General features: G+C 43.2%; 1 protein-coding gene across 3 annotated transcripts; it reads left to right on the top strand.

Annotated features, from left to right (window-relative positions):
• Positions 1-283: 283 nt before the first annotated feature.
• On the top strand, positions 284-13,936 carry lrrn1 (leucine rich repeat neuronal 1). 3 transcript variants are annotated; one of them, XM_077014031.1, is made up of 2 exons: positions 284-697; positions 10,042-13,936. In XM_077014031.1, the coding sequence occupies exon 2, from the start codon at positions 10,289-10,291 to the stop codon at positions 12,440-12,442; it is 2,154 nt and encodes a 717-aa protein (XP_076870146.1). In that variant the 5' UTR covers positions 284-697; positions 10,042-10,288; the 3' UTR covers positions 12,443-13,936. The 3 variants fall into 3 exon arrangements, with proteins under 3 accessions (XP_076870146.1, XP_076870147.1, XP_076870148.1); XM_077014032.1 differs by having other exon boundaries at positions 284-835; XM_077014033.1 differs by having other exon boundaries at positions 284-840.
• Positions 13,937-16,803: the final 2,867 nt, after the last annotated feature.

Raw genomic sequence — 16,803 nt, 5'->3', positions numbered from 1 at the left:
TAGACAGTTTGGCAAAGAGCATTGTGAAGTATGTTATGTTTTCTCCAAATATCTTCATGGGCTGATGTGACATTGAAAGATGAAAAACATCTCGATTTGAGTTCAATTGCTCATCCAAAATACAGATCCCAAAACTACTAATTAAAGTTACTAACTAAACAAAGGGATTTTTTTCTATTTTTCTAAAGCCGTGTAGACCGAGACACCATACACAGTCTTCCATCACATCCCAAGGAGGGGGGTGGGGGGGGTGCGTAATGGAAGACGGTCTCCCGAGGGAATATCGTCCTCTCTGCGTTTCGCCCTCCACGCCCTGCGTTATCCCTTCTGCGGTCCCCCAACTCCGCCTTTGTTCGCATCACAACAAACCCCGAACAGATGGTGCCCTGCTTGGCCTCCAGTGACAACCGCGATCTGGCGACCAATCGCCTGGAATCAGCTGACTCGTGTGGACAGCGCCAGGTGCTGTCATCATATTTTCCTTGGCGACGCAGCGCGGTCTTCACAGTACGGACTGCTGGCGGTGACCAGTCGGCGGACCGCTGGTTCCGAGTCAAGGATACTCGTCTTGTGAACCCGGACCATGCGTTTTCCTGAGGTTATTCGCGAATTTGCGGAAAGTGGATGTAACGTCAAACTGTGCTCGTATAAGCTACTAAATGAATGGGCTGCGTAGATCTTGGACCTTGGGATAGAAGTAAGTGCGATTCACTTATCAAGTCATTTGGGGATATTTCCTCTTACCGTTGACGTTTCGGGTCGCAAGGACATTGCTGTTTGCATGAACTAATGTAAGCCAAGAAAGGACGCCAGAGCAACTGAAACGTGCGAGGAGGTAAGGTTCGTAGCTTGTGTGTTATATATCAGTAGTTATTTACACGCACACACGAATATGATTTTGAAATAGAAACAATAATAATAATAATAACGAAAGTAGAACATTTCGTAATAAAAGCGTGTTATTCCAAAACCTGAACAGTTTGCATCCGCTATAAGCAATAAGGCATGCATGCGTCCACCCTGTTCATAATTCGTATCACCGCATTATACATTTGTGAGGAGCACATCAGACGATAGTTCGTGAATGTGAGAGAATCTCCCATGCGTTTTCAGACATGATCAACGCCGATTGCTTAAGAAACGGTTATCGTTATGATATTTATTTGCAGTTGAGGATCAGGGCGTCTCACGCAAAAGGATCGCTGTTTACTGCGTTGCACTGCAAGGGCGCATCCGCTGTATCACTACAGATGTTCAAGGGCAAAACCAGTACACTTTTCGTGATTTATGATTTGTTTCTAAGCCGTTTCCTCACGGGCAATACTTTTGATTCAATTATTTAGTCATTCTGTTCTTAAGAGCACCCATCAAACGCAAGGATGTAAAATCGTCATGAATATACGCCTTTTTACACTTATTTTTTGTTTCCATTTGTCATATTGACGTACAGCGTGCTCGGTTTGTTTCATAAGCGTTTATATAAGGATTTTACATAAATTAAAGCAATTGTGTCGTTCAGACTGTTGCTGCAATTGGAAGTGAACTTTGATCTATACGCGTTACTGCTGGGTTCGCCTGTCTCGAGCGTGCGCGTGGTTTGGGTAGGCTGCAAAAAAATGTGATTTGCATCTAAATGTGTTGGCAGGCTGGCAGATGTCTCGATGGTTCCTCGTTCGAAATAAGGAGATGCGAAAACTTTAAAAGAAAGAGAAAAGCACAGACAATAAACACGAGAATGCGTATTTAAGTCAAAGCGAAGGGGTGCATAATGAGTTATTGGGGGGGGGTTGTCGTATTGTCCTTAGGGACGCCTCCCTTGGCGGCAGCTGTTGCGTCTGCAGACCTAACAGAAGTTCTAAGAATCGAGGATGAGTATATTGATGAGGGGTGCGAGGAACTGGTGTTGTGAGCCATGTATTCAGAATCACACACGAAACCTGATTTCTCATCATTTTAGAGCTCTTAACGACAAATCGTCATTGTTTCCCCTGGAAAATATGATGAGCTATCGTTCTGGTATCAATATCAAATGACTGGCCAAGTGTGTGTGTGATTCATCATAGTGATATGTATAGGGGATCTAATTGCCACTGGCACTACATGACAGTAAAAACAGCAATATTATTTTCCTGTGGTTTTTTTAATCTGTATGATCACATCTAGCATGAAGTAGCCAATAAAGACAAATTCAATTTAAAAATGGTTTCAAATATTTGGAGTGTCTGTGGAGGGGAGAATTGGTCAAATGTGATCTAGAGTTGAGGAACAGTGAGACTCGTCTCTCATCTTGTGTCCTGCCCCCGTCCACCTGGGTACAAAGAGCCTTTCTTCCCCTCTGTAAGTCTTTAGCTGAGAGAGAGCTGAGCTACAAATGTGCACAAATGCAAAATGTGCACAAATCCACCATGCTGGCTAGAGTGGGGACATCACAACACCCACTACTAAGAGAAGAATGCTGTGGACTCTACATCTGGCTTTTAGTCTGTGTGCCCCCACATTGACCACCCTGAGCCCCCTCTGTTTGTACCCTTTGACTCTTTTGTTGCAGACATAAGATGATATGCTACTTCTGCAAGCATCATTTGGTTAAAGAATTTGTCTGCAGAGTGTAACTTTGACATCAGGTGAGATGGAACAAAACACACAGTGGTTTAAGATTATCCAAGATTAACCAAGATTAAGAACAGAGAAAACATATAAAAGTGAAACCTTTTTATATTTGACCATTAAAGTAATTAAACATTATTTTATTGTTTGAGTGGTGTATATCACATAAAAAGTCCCAATCCTGAGAGAATGTGTTTTAATGGTTGAATTCGAGAATACTGCAGAGTAATTATGTGTAATACTTAAGTCCTGCCATAATGTGTCAAACATGCTTAAAAGATGTAGGATTAAATCAGTTTTTTTTACTTCAGGGTTCCTGCTTTTGTAAAAAAAATCAGTCTCAATCTAAAAAGTACCAAAGTACATACAAGTCAGGCCTTCACCCAATCTATAAATCATACAGGATGCACATTATTTATAGATTTTATGTAATTGCTGAAATTCAACTGAAGTGCTGACTCATGTACATATCAGCCAAAAGAGCTGATTCTTGAATTGCTTCAAATGACAATTTGGGTTTCAATTTATTTTAGTAATTATAGACCATATGCATCTCAATGTTCATGTTCAATTCTCATAAAAAACAAGCCTCTTTGGATACTCTAAATGAATCTATAAGGCTCACACATACTGCAGAAGACTTGAAACTGATACTGTGAGAAAGAAAGAATTGGATTTGTTCTTCTATGGGCTCTTGTGACACCTGCTTAATGCTTCGCTCCATGCATTCACCCCACTGCAATAACTCCGAGGTCGCCGTATGAACTTTAATCAATTTTTTTTATGTCAGCTCCAATAGCCTCCATCAGCAAATGCATCCTGTGACATACCATCACCACTCTATTCAGTCCTGTGGAGCACGACGAATAACCAAGCGATTGATAAGATGTCTTAGATCAATGACGGACAAGCTTTGAATAGCAAATGCCCGGATGGTGGACAGAAATCCAGTTACATTAATTTCTCACACTCAATTTCTGTGCAAGTGTGCAGCTAGACGCTTCTCTGGGGACTTTGCTAGAGACAGATTCTGAGCTTTGATTTTTTTTTTTTAGATCGTTTATAAGGTGCTTTTGAGTTCTTTCACTTGTTAGCTTAGTCACAGACATTGTGGGTCAAGGTTTCATTTAGTTTTTTCTACATATTTCTGCTTTGCTGTGTATTTACACAGGAAATTGAAAACAACTAGGTGTATTGTTTCCTTGAGGAGAGAAAGGTTTGTTTAGAATATTTCACTGTACATTTGTAGATGCCTTTTTCTTTCCTTTTATATGGTGTTTTTACATATACATATTTTAAATGAATCAAACTCACTTCTGTTAAAGTGAACCAGAAAGGAAACCAGCTTAAACTGACCTCAGTTCTTGTAATGTTCACAGTGCATGTGAACTTAATATATGGCTCTATTTAAAAAGGCTTCTGCTTTTGGTCCTCTTTAGCATTGATTACATCTCAGACCACGCGTTCTCACAATCTCTTAACTCCTTTACAACTTAGACCCCAGTTGTGTTAGACTGAATTGTGGGTAGTGATTTCAAGATGGCAGCTTTCATCTTCTTTCTTGCTGCTCTTATTTGGGTCTGCTACATTTTCATGAAGCAGATGAGAAAAGAGAACAAAAACAGACATGACATAACTAACATAAAAACATAAATGATTTTAAACAAATTTTCATTGGAGACGATCATGTAGGAGCCACAATCCGATCTGTAAATGATTATTTATTCATCTCACTTTCCATTTCTTGGTTTTACCTGTGGGCACTGACATAGGCCTTCAGGTTCATCCTCAATAAAAGTATTGAATGGACCAGAAATTCTTTTTTCATTATGTATGAAACAGAAGAACTACAATACAAACCACAAACAAACTGTCCTGAGACCACTTTAGGAGTTCATTTGACTCGTTCACGTATGCAGAGTTTATATATGTTGTGTTAATACAATGTAGTCCATAAATAATTAGAAAGTGATATATTGTTGATTTGCCATTGTATGACAACACAGTGGATATGAAGTCATTGTCCAGAATGTCATAGTAAATTAATTTATGTAATTCTGTTTGAATAATTGTAACGTCGGGTGTGTGGGGAAGGACGAGGCACAAAGTCCAATGCAATCTCAACACTACTTTATTGAGATGAACAACTCTTAGCGCAAATAGCGCACATATAACAAAACACACACACTCATGTGTAAGACTCAGACAAAGACAAGCACAGGACACTGCGCGAACGCACATTAAATAGACAAACCACATAAGTCCCGAGTGATCACAAGACGAGCCACAGGTGAGACTGATGAACACACTCAGACACAACCACACACACAGAGATCCACAGACACAGACGACTAGACGTAGACAACATAAACACACGCCCAAATGGGAGGAGTCAGAGGCTATAGCATGACAATAATATTGACATCAAAGTCCTTTTTTGTCTTTTTGAAAATACCAGGACCAAAGAGGCCTACAGTTTCATAAAAAAATGCTTAAATACATGAAGAGTCCTCTGGATATCTTAATGACAGATGAGATGAGGATCACTTATGGAACTGAGAAAATATATTTAAAAACATGAAAAATAGTTACATGTAGTCTTAGGTCTTTATATTCTTGATAATACTATCAAGCGTACCAGGAGTAACAGGATTCATTCTGTGTTCAAAAGCATTTAGAAAGAATACTCTGGAACCAAACCTTAAAAACATTTAATTCATTGTTTAAAATGACTGACTGACTGTAGTATGGTTTTAGTTGTTTTCACTTCAAATGCTTGGCATTGAATTGGAGTTACAGACAACACTTAAATAAAGCAAAGATATTACTTTATTACATTACACTCGATTGAAACTTGTGATGTGAGTAAATGATGCATTTCTGCATTCTGTGATTCAATTCCCTTCACTTGAACACCAGAGTATTCTTTTAATTGTTCAGGTTCAACCAATGGCCCAAAACATCAGTGAATTGCACTTCATTTAACACCAAGACAATGGCCTGAAACATACTATTAAAGCAGCTACAAAGTTTTTCAGAGTAAAATAAAAAAAATGCAATGGTAATGGCTGGTTAAGCAATCATGTGACCTGAGCCCCACTGTTCATTTAGTGAAGGACTGATCATAAATCTGGAAAGAACAGTGAGGTGGGATATCATCCATAGCCAAAATTAGCAGAATCTGTAATCTGCCATGAGGGATATGCATGAAATTGTCATTAGAGCAAGAAAACTTGGACAGTCCATGAACTGCATTTCAGTGATCAATTAAAACTAGGGCATATATATATATATATATATATATATATATATATATATATATATATATATATATATATATATATATATATATATGTGTGTGTGTGTGTGTGTGTGTGTGTGTGTGTGTGTGTGTGTGTGTGTGTGGTCGATCCTGATGATCCTTAAGAGCCATAAGATGGAGATCCACACCGGACACATGCAGGCACGTCTCACTTTGAAGTACCATATGGTTCTAATTGTAGCAGCAGATCTTCACGGCTGTCGGTCCTGATTTAAGGAGGAGTGATGTGGGAGAATGGACTGGGTGGTGTGTGGTGAATGGACTGGGTGATGTGTGGAGAATGGACTGGGTGGTGTGTGGAGAATTGACTGGGTGGTGTGTGGTGAATGGACTGGGTGGTGTGTGGAGAATTGACTGGGTGGTGTGTGGAGAATGGACTGGGTGGTGTGTGGAGAATGGACTGGGTGGTGTGTGGTGAATGGACTGGGTGGTGTGTGGAGAATGGACTGGGTGATGTGTGGAGAATGGACTGGGTGGTGTGTGGAGAATGGACTGGGTGGTGTGTGGAGAATGGACTGGGTGGTGTGTGGAGAATGGACTGGGTGGTGTGTGGAGAATGGACTGGGTGATGTGTGGAGAATGGACTGGGTGGTGTGTGGTGAATGGACTGGGTGGTGTGTGGAGAATGGACTGGGTGGTGTGTGGAGAATGGACTGGGTGGTGTGTGGAGAATGGACTGGGTGGTGTGTGGAGAATGGACTGGGTGATGTGTGGAGAATGGACTGGGTGGTGTGTGGAGAATGGACTGGGTGGTGTGTGGTGAATGGACTGGGTGGTGTGTGGAGAATGGACTGGGTGGTGTGTGGTGAATGGACTGGGTGATGTGTGGAGAATTGACTGGGTGGTGTGTGGAGAATGGACTGGGTGGTGTGTGGAGAATGGACTGGGTGGTGTGTGGAGAATTGACTGGGTGGTGTGTGGAGAATGGACTGGGTGATGTGTGGAGAATGGACTGGGTGGTGTGTGGAGAATGGACTGGGTGATGTGTGGAGAATTGACTGGGTGATGTGTGGAGAATGGACTGGGTGGTGTGTGGTGAATGGACTGGGTGATGTGTGGAGAATGGACTGGGTGGGATGCATCCATGCACTGAATGCTAAGGACCAGGCTAATGAAGCTTGATTGGTGTGAATAATAATTAATTTGCTCTTGAACTTGAAGATGACAGCTTTGATCATTTAGTTATTGATTGCATGGTATAAAGGTTACATTTGTAACTATGGGAACTATGATTTCCTGCTGAGCTAAAATACATGGTTCAATGGTATATACCGTTACATGTTACAGTAGAATGGATATAACAGTGGCCTGTGGAATTTTATTTCCACAATGTTGTATTGCAAACTGATTCTAATTAATTACAGTATGTATTTATGAGAAAACATCTAAAAATCGAACACTTGTAGTTATCGTTGCATTTTGAGATTTTGCTTACACTAAATGGTTTACACTGAACTGTGATCTCTGGACAATTCTGTCATTCTTTGCATGAGGGCTTTGCCTTGCTTGGTGGTAAATATTACATCTGTACAACATTTTGAAGATTAAGATTCAACCAGATTAAGATCAGTTGGCTGAGTATCACCAGTCTTGTGTTGTGGCATTAGATTTAAACAAAAATAATGTTTGGAACTACATGTGTAGGAAATACTTTAATGTACTTTACTTTAATACTTTAATTCTCTATAAAAGCAACTTCTTTCTTGTTCCCATGATGCTTATCCGTGTATTCATAAGTTTATGGCTGCTAAATGCCAAAACAACTGCCTGTGCTACCATTACCAGTACACCCCATTCCTTGATTGATACACCTTCTTACTCATAGTCTACTATGCCTGTTTGGGTGGAGGTTATGTACCGTACTGGATTAAAATGCACCTCGAGAAAAAAGGCAGAGAAACCCTGTTGTAAAAATGCAGTGGCACCATCAGTTATTCTTATGAGAATAGTGGATTCTGGCATTTATAATCACCTCTCAGTCCAGATCGTCTAGATGTTGGTGGAGTTCAGGACTCTTTTATTGATTCCCTCCACCCCATTACAGGACTCATATCTGCTGCACCAAGCTGCCCCTACCCTTCCCCTGGGAGTGGATGTCTGTGAATTGTTGCCTCCATCCAGATCTTCATTTGTTACTGGTGTACTTGGATGGGCCATTGCAGGGGCAGTCCGAAGCAAAGTATGGCTTAAAAAGTAGGGCTGCTGTTTATGAAGGCTCTTAATGGTCTGTGACTGTGGGGAACTACTATGGTATACGACAGGTCATGTTTTATGTTTGCTCTTTAAAATCCTAAGAATCACAGTGTCATTCGAAATGTTGCCATCAGCATTGGAAACAAAGAGCCTGTTGCCATCATGTTGCTATCGGTTACGTTCAGAAGTATGTGTCACATGTTCCTCCTGGATGAATCTGACCACACATACTTTTGGTAATTACAATTATGGTGTAATTAAATTCTGAGAAATTGTCTCTGTTATTTTAATTGTTTGATGGCGTTTTTAGTAGTTGTCAGTGTAGTTCAATTGTGTCTGTCCTCATCACATGCAGCATTCGGTGTGCTCTAAATCTTCTGAGTGTTCAGCTTTAGTGCTAGTAGAGCTGAGTCGACACTAGTGCCATATGGGACAGCAGATGCCGTCATACCCACATTCAGGTGCTTTGTCTAAGACCTGATAACGCACACACAACTTCTAAGCCTTTAGCTTGTAATGGAGGATTTATATGGTTTCACCTTTGATTCTTTCATTGGGAAGATCATAATATCTCTGACGAGTTTCTGTAGCTTCTGCAATGTTGGACAACACACATTGCATGATGTGCCCCAACCAATTTCAGCTGTTAAGCCACACAAAGCAAAGTATGTTCAATACATCAAAGCAGTGATGTTGAGAAAAACTGCAGTCACAGAGAAAAAAGGAAAAAAAGAAAAGAATTGATAAAGAATGAATGCTAACATTCCTTCTAGTTTTAGCTGCTGGACAAAGCTGTTCAAATATCTAAAATACTTTTGTTTGCTACATCATGTCAATTTTTCTATAGCTAAAAGACAAACCTGTTTTTATTCCAAATATTCATATTGTTCTCACCCCAAATTATTTGTTTTATTGCTTCTAACATACAGATATTTTAAAGGCCTTCCTGGTTTTGTGCAGGGTAGTGCACGCCATTCATTGTTTTTAATCAAGAAAAACATGGAAACCTCATTGAAAATCTTTTTCTCAGTCTTTGATGCATTTTATGTATTATTGAGAGACAGTGGTTTATTTGTAGATTGACAGGTTAGATGTAGTATTGTAATATAAGAGGAAAATACTAATACAGTTTCTTTATAAACTTGCATATTGAAAGGTAATGAGGACCATGAAAAATGTATAGTTTAAGCAATGATATGAAGATAAATATTAAACAAAATATGTCATGTCTAGAAAATGAGACTACATGCACCATGTTGGTAGAAGTTGAAAAACAATGCATTTTAAACCTTACATCAAGTACAAAAGGTACATGTCAACAGTGAAAAATTAATAACCACCAAACTCTCCCTCTCATTAAATTCCTACTGTCTTGGTTTAATAATGATCAATTCTATCTAACAGCAGAAATGAATATACACTCGCTTACCAAACTACAGGAACGCAATAGCAGCATGTCAAACAGAGAATTCTTAAGTGTTGGAGCTTGTTTAATGGTGCTTGGAGAAGCTAATGATCTGCTCATCATGGGCTCAAAGGAGAGATGAAAGCACTCAGTAGAATTTGATCTGTGTCCAGGCCCACCCACTTCTACTGAGTGTTGTGTGTTGCTTATGCATAATAATCAGCTGATGTAGCATTTTCCTTTGTGCTTACAAGTAAATATTCTGCTACGGTATCAGTGCTACTATTAGTTTAGCATCGTTTATTGTTGCCGGAGATTTATTGGTTTGGGATCATTAAACTAATTAGGTGATGTTTTCATTATTGTGATCTTACATATAAAATTACATGTAAATCTTACATCTAAATGCCAATACTACTACTGGAAAACCTTTCAAATCTGTAACATCATATAGATTATCTTATGTACTTTATTCTGACATGAGTTTTTCTGTTTGTTTTTTCTCTTTCCTCAGACACTTTCCCCAGTCCTGATATCAAGCTGTGGGGCAGAATCAGCTTCAGAGGAACCTGCAGGAAATCTCCTTTGAACATCTGTGAAGTTCTTTGATTCCACTACTCAAGTTTTTAAAGGATAAACAGTTCATCCAGCTACTCTTCTGAAACACTTGATGAAAATCTCACCATACTATCCTGATCTCTTTGCATCTCCAGGATTCCTAATCCACTGTGGATCTGAGAGGATAAATATTTTCAGCAAAAATGGCTAGAGGGACTGTCTTCTGTGTTGCACAAAGACAGTCTTGCCTGTTCCTGCTGTTGGTCTTACGTACACTGTCCTCTGTTGAGGCTACAGAATGTCCCCAGCTGTGTGTGTGCGAAATCCGACCTTGGTTCACACCACAGTCCACCTACAGGGAAGCTACAACTGTGGATTGTAATGACCTTCGCCTTACACGCATCCCTGGCAATCTGTCAAGCGACACCCAGGTTTTGCTTCTACAGAGTAACTACATTGCGAGGACCAGTGAGGAACTAGAACAGCTGCTGAACCTGACAGAGCTGGACCTTTCCCAGAACAACTTCAGCAACATTCGTGACATAGGCTTGACAAACATGTCCCAGCTCACAACACTTCATCTGGAGGAAAACCAGATAGTGGAGATGCCTGACTTTAGCCTGCAGGACCTTACAAACCTTCAAGAGCTTTACATCAACCATAATCAGATCAGCTTCATTGCACCTAATGCGTTTGCCGGATTGCGCAACTTGCTAAGGCTTCATCTGAACTCCAACAGGCTTAAGGCCATTGACAGTCGTTGGTTTGAGTCAACCCCCAACCTTGAGATCCTAATGATTGGGGAAAATCCAGTGGTAGGCATCCTGGATTTGAACTTTAAACCTCTCATTAATCTGAGAAGTTTGGTATTGGCAGGAATGGAGCTTACTGACATACCAGGCAATGCTTTTGTTGGACTGGACAATCTTGAGAGCCTTTCCTTCTATGATAATAAACTTGTTAAGGTGCCCCAAAATGCTCTGCAAAAGCTGCCAAACCTAAAATTTTTGGATTTGAACAAGAACCCTGTGCACAAAATTCAAGAGGGTGACTTCAAAAACATGTTAAGACTGAAAGAACTTGGTATAAATAGCATGGGAGACCTTGTCTCCATTGATAGGTTTGCCCTAGACAATCTCCCAGAACTGACCAAACTTGAGGCTACCAACAACCCTAAGCTTTCCTACATCGGTCGATTAGCATTCCGCGACGTGCCATCTCTCGAGAGCCTGATGCTTAACAACAATGCTCTGAACTCCCTCTACCTGGCCACGGTAGAAGCTTTGCCCAACCTGCGGGAGATCAGCATCCACAGCAATCCACTCCGCTGTGACTGTGTTATCCAATGGATGAGTTCCAATAGGACCACCATTCGATTTATGGAGCCTCTTTCAATGTACTGTGCAATGCCTCCTGAAGTCAGAGGACAGCACATGAAAGAGGCACTTTCTCATGAAACTACCGATCAGTGTCTGCCCATGATTGCCCATGACACCTTCCCCAACCACCTTAACCTGGACATTGGCATGATGGTAGACCTTGACTGCCGTGCAATGGCTGAGCCTGAACCGGAGATATATTGGGTAACTCCTTTGGGTAACAAAGTGATGATAGACACTGTATCTGATAAGTATCATCTTAACAATGCAGGTACTCTCCACATATCTAACATTCAGGTGGAGGACTCTGGTCGCTACACATGTGTCGCTCAGAATATAGAGGGAGCCGACACTCGGGTAACTGCAATCAGGGTCAATGGCACTCTTCTGGACAGCACTCAACTTATGAAGATTTACGTGAAGCATACTGAATCCCACTCCATACTGGTTTCCTGGAAGGTCAACTCCAATGTGATGACTTCGAACCTCAAATGGTCATCTGCTACCATGAAGATCGACAACCCCCATATTACCTACACAGCCAGAGTCCCTGTGGATGTCCATGAGTATAATCTTACACACCTTCAACCCGCTACTGAGTATGAGGTCTGTCTCTCAGTCTCCAACATCCACCAGCAGACTCAAAAGTCCTGTGTCAATGTCACAACCAAGCATGCCACCTTTGCTGTAGAAATTTCCGACCAAGGCACCAATACAGCTCTTGCAGCGGTTGTGGGTACGATACTGGCTATCGTCAGTTTGGGTTCCATCACTGTCTACATTGCCAAGAGATGGAAGAGGAAAAATTACCACCATTCGCTCAAGAAATATATGCAGAAAACCTCTTCGATTCCTCTGAATGAGCTCTACCCCCCTCTCATCAACCTATGGGAAGTAGACAGTGAGAAGGACAAAGATGCTTCGTCAGAACCGAAGGCCTCCCAAGTTGACACAACAAGAAGCTACTACATGTGGTGAAGCCTAATGAACTCTTATTTTAGAGCACAAAGACACATCTTTTGCTTATTTGTGCAAAAAAGAAGTGGATTTCTTTCTCTGCTTTGCTTACTGGAAGCAACTATATGTACTGATATTTCAGACATTTTAGTAGAGCGTATTGCCTTTCCCTCTTTGACTCAACTTGGGCAGCTTTGTTTAGTTTTTGAGACGTTAGTAGCTGTGCTTTTTCTGTTCATTCTATTTTATCAGCACAGCATAGATATTGTCAAAGATTATTTTTGGGGTCGATTGATGCTGTAGCAGTAAGTTTGATCCGGTATTGATACGTCTTTGGCAGTATTCATAGAGAATGCAAAGTTTCTTTCTCTCTTTTGTAAAACAGTTTAACTGTTGTGCACTGAAATATATTAACAATTTTGTCCTTGGACTCCAATGTAAGCTGACAAGGTGAGTTTAGACTTGATACACTGTCTATTGAATAATGTTAGCAATTGTTCTGTAATGTTGTATCAACTATAATTTTAACTTTTTGGATTTTATCAAATCATTAAAGTTTGATTTAGAACTTAAAGGGTAGTTCAACATTTTGGAAAGTAAATGACGTTTTACTACACATTCCCAAGGTCTAATAAATTAATTTATCATTTTTTATACCTCTCTGCATGCAGTTTGTGTCTTAGTTTAGCTGTTTAATTTAGCTCCACTCAGAAGTGTACAAACAAAACTTCTAACAACTGAAGTGTTTTGAAACATTCTAAATATGTATGTTGTAATAATATTTCATAAATACATTAATTTGACTGATAATATTGAGAGCTGAGATCCTATACATTCTGGCTCTACATACTTACTGAAGCATAGCATATTCTCAAGAGCATTTTCATATCCTAAATACATTGCAACCTGTGATTGAATTAAATATATGATTTAAAAACTGGAAAGGGGAATTTATTGCCAAAAAGTTGAACTATTGCTTCAAGATTGCAGGTAAAACTATATACCAGCAATAGAAATGTGAATGTTTAACATATAGATTAGTAGAAAATAATGCTTTTTTAATTACTCGGATGCTTTTTTATTTGCTAGAATCAGTTATTGATCACTTGAGTGTTTTGTGACTTACACATGCAAAATATGTTGCATATTAAGGCGCAAACAAAAATAAATAGACTTTTGTTCTGATATTTTTTATACATTGATTTTCAAAAGTGTAATTTTTCCTGTTTGCCTTTCCATATGCTTACTGTTCATTTTGGAAAATTGGAGAAAAAAAATTCAACAGTTGAGGCACTGTTAAATATTCACTCTGCTCTCCATTCAGTTAATGACTAAATAATTTGATGAATATGGTGCAAAACCCTATGCATCACACATCTAAAATATATTGGAAATGTCCTCTGTGATAATAAATTACAGACACTGACAGGGTCAAAAAAGCAATTTTCAGAATAAGATTAAAGTCCTGCTTAGTTTCGGTTTTTACCCCCTCAAGGGTAAAGTATTAATCAAAGTATGTATTCTATGAATGATCTGAACTCTTTGAGTCTTTTAAAATCTCACAGATAATTAAAGCTATTTAAAAGCACATTTTAAATGAGCATTTTGTGACGTGCGGAGGAACGAACACGACACGTAGCAGAAGGTGCAAACACGAACTTTACTTTGACAATGAACACGTAGCTTCACTGCGGTGGCGCAAGCACAACAAAGTGACACACTGGCATGAAACTTAGACAAAGACGAGCACACGACACTGCGCGAACGCACATTAAATAAGTGAGTTACACAGACCCACGTGACCTCGAGACAAGGCACAGGTGTAACAAACGAACACGCTCACAAACAACCCACACCCACGGAAGTACAAACATGGACATAACAGCACGCAGACGACGTCATGACACGCCCACAGGGAAGGGTCCGGAGCTGTCACCGTGACAGAACCCTCCGCCAGGGGCTCGCTACTCCCGGAGCGTCCCGCGTAGCTGGGAAGCCCCGAACCAACACCGACGGGGCAGGTCCGGAGCCGCCGGGATCGTGAGCCTCCGAGAGCAGTCACCCCCGACGGCGGGAACCGCCGCGAACAGCTCTAGCACACCCTCCCTGGGAAGACAGGGGAGAAAACATTAAACAATGGCACGCTGACAAACACACACACTGGAACATGAAACACAAATGGCACAAAAGGGAACAGTGGGTTAGGGAGACACAAGGGGACAGACAGAAACACCGGAACACACACATTCAGCCCCGAAGCCAGGCTTCCCGCCTGAGGCAACGCCAGTAGCGGCGCGAAGGCTCCGAGGGCTGGAGACGCTGCAGCAGGCGGTGCTCCTCCCGCCTGTTGCGCCCGCTCACCGCCAGGTGCCGCACGGCCGGCGGACGCGCTGGGTGGAGCGCGACTGGTCGACCGCTTGGGACCAGTCCCTCTGGCGGGCGCTCGAGGGGCGGCGTGACTGTCCGACCGCTTGGGTGCCGTGCTTCGGTCGGACGCGCGGGGTGCAGCGCGACTGGTCGACCGCCTGGGGGCGGGCGCTCGAGGGGCGGCGTGACTGTCCGACCGCTTGGGTGCCGTGCTTCGGTCGGACGCGCGGGGTGCAGCGCGACTGGTCGACCGCCTGGGGGCAGCACACCTGGCGGACGCGCGAGGTGCAGCGCGACTTTTAGCCCGCTTGGAGGCAGCGCGACCGGCGGGTCTCACAGCGACCTTCCTCCCGGGTCCGTGACTACCTCCTCCGGGAGAACCGTAGGGGCTTGCTGCGCGATAGGCCTGCCGGCGCTCCCTCTCCGGGAATCTCCCGTAGGAAGCCCCTCCCTTGCCAGGCCAGCCCCCTCTTGGACCGGTATCGGGGGTGGTGTCCATCTCCGGCTCCTCCTCCTCGGCCACGCTCCAGTCCATGGACTGAGCGGGGGTCTCGCATCGGGAGTGGTCCATGGGCTCCTCCTCGCAGGAATCCCCACTCACCGATGCAAACGAACTGTCCGGTCCGCTCCCTCCCCCTTTGTATACCGTCGGGAGCGAACATACAGACGGAGGGCTCTCCCCCTCGCTCTCCTCACCGTAGTCGGATGGGAGGGGACTGACGTCATCCCCCCCGTAACGAACGGTGCTCTCCGAGCATACGGACGGGGAATACTCCTCCTCGGAGTCCACGCCTGTCGCCTCGCACTCCGATGGCGGAGCACTGACGTCTTCCTCTCCGTAGCAGACCGTGCTCCGTGAGCACATTGACGGGGAATACTCCTCCTCCTCGGAGTCCGTCCCCTCCGTCTCGCCCTCCGACGGTGGGAGACTGCCTTCCTCACCCCCGTAATCCACCGTGCTCTTCGAGCACATTGAGGGGGGATAGGACTCTTCCTCCTCTTCCTCGGGAGGGGTGAGGGAAAAGGCGCCCATGCCCACCCAAAACGGCTCCTCGGTCTCCTCTTCCTCGGGGAAGACCGGGAGTAGCGCGCTATCCTCTCCTTGCTCTGCGCTCTCGGGCACTGGCATGGGAGAATACGCGTGCGGGGTTTCGGTCCTGCCGCCTCTTACCGCCCGGTGCGGGGGCTCTAGGGAAGCGGCGAGGTCCTGGTCCCTCCACATGCGGACCGCGGATTGGCGTAGGTGTTCTGCCATCTCCGCATCCTCCGCTTCCCGAGCCGCGCAGAGCATGTACGCGCACAACGGGTTCCTCATCATCTCCTGCTCGGAGACAGGGGCTTCGTGGTGCCGGACCGGGGAAGAGCCGTGGTGGCGACGGCTCTTTCTCTTCCCTTTAGGCGCCCGGGTGGCGTATCCAGGCATACCTCTTTCTCTTTGGCTCGTCTTTCTGTGACGTGCGGAGGAACGAACACGACACGTAGCAGAAGGTGCAAACACGAACTTTACTTTGACAATGAACACGTAGCTTCACTGCGGTGGCGCAAGCACAACAAAGTGACACTCACACTGGCATGAAACTTAGACAAAGACGAGCACACGACACTGCGCGAACGCACATTAAATAAGTGAGTTACACAGACCCACGTGACCTCGAGACAAGGCACAGGTGTAACAAACGAACACGCTCACAAACAACCCACACCCACGGAAGTACAAACATGGACATAACAGCACGCAGACGACGTCATGACACGCCCACAGGGAAGGGTCCGGAGCTGTCACCGTGACACATTTACTGTTACTGTGCTTTTATTCTTCTCCCAGTTCTATTTATCAAGAACATACTGACAAAGAAAAGATAGAATGAGCCAAAATAAACAAGGAAGTGCAGTACGAAGTATTACTTTTACCTTTACTGCACTACCTTAGAACCAGTTATCAGCAAGATGCTTGCTTATGGTATGAAAGAGTAACACAGCACCCTGAAATCTGTCAGCTTATGCATTAGACCGCG

The sequence above is a fragment of the Brachyhypopomus gauderio genome, chromosome 8 (assembly GCF_052324685.1).
Source record: "Brachyhypopomus gauderio isolate BG-103 chromosome 8, BGAUD_0.2, whole genome shotgun sequence".
In the NCBI taxonomy this organism is placed as follows: Eukaryota; Metazoa; Chordata; class Actinopteri; order Gymnotiformes; family Hypopomidae; genus Brachyhypopomus; species Brachyhypopomus gauderio.
Note: the sequence above shows the minus strand (reverse complement) of the source record. Positions and strands in the feature narration are given on the sequence as shown.

Bases quoted from the DNA above. Each gene is read 5' to 3' on its own strand.
- lrrn1 (XM_077014031.1), top strand. From the start codon at position 10,289: ATGGCTAGAGGGACTGTCTTCTGTGTTGCACAAAGACAGTCTTGCCTG.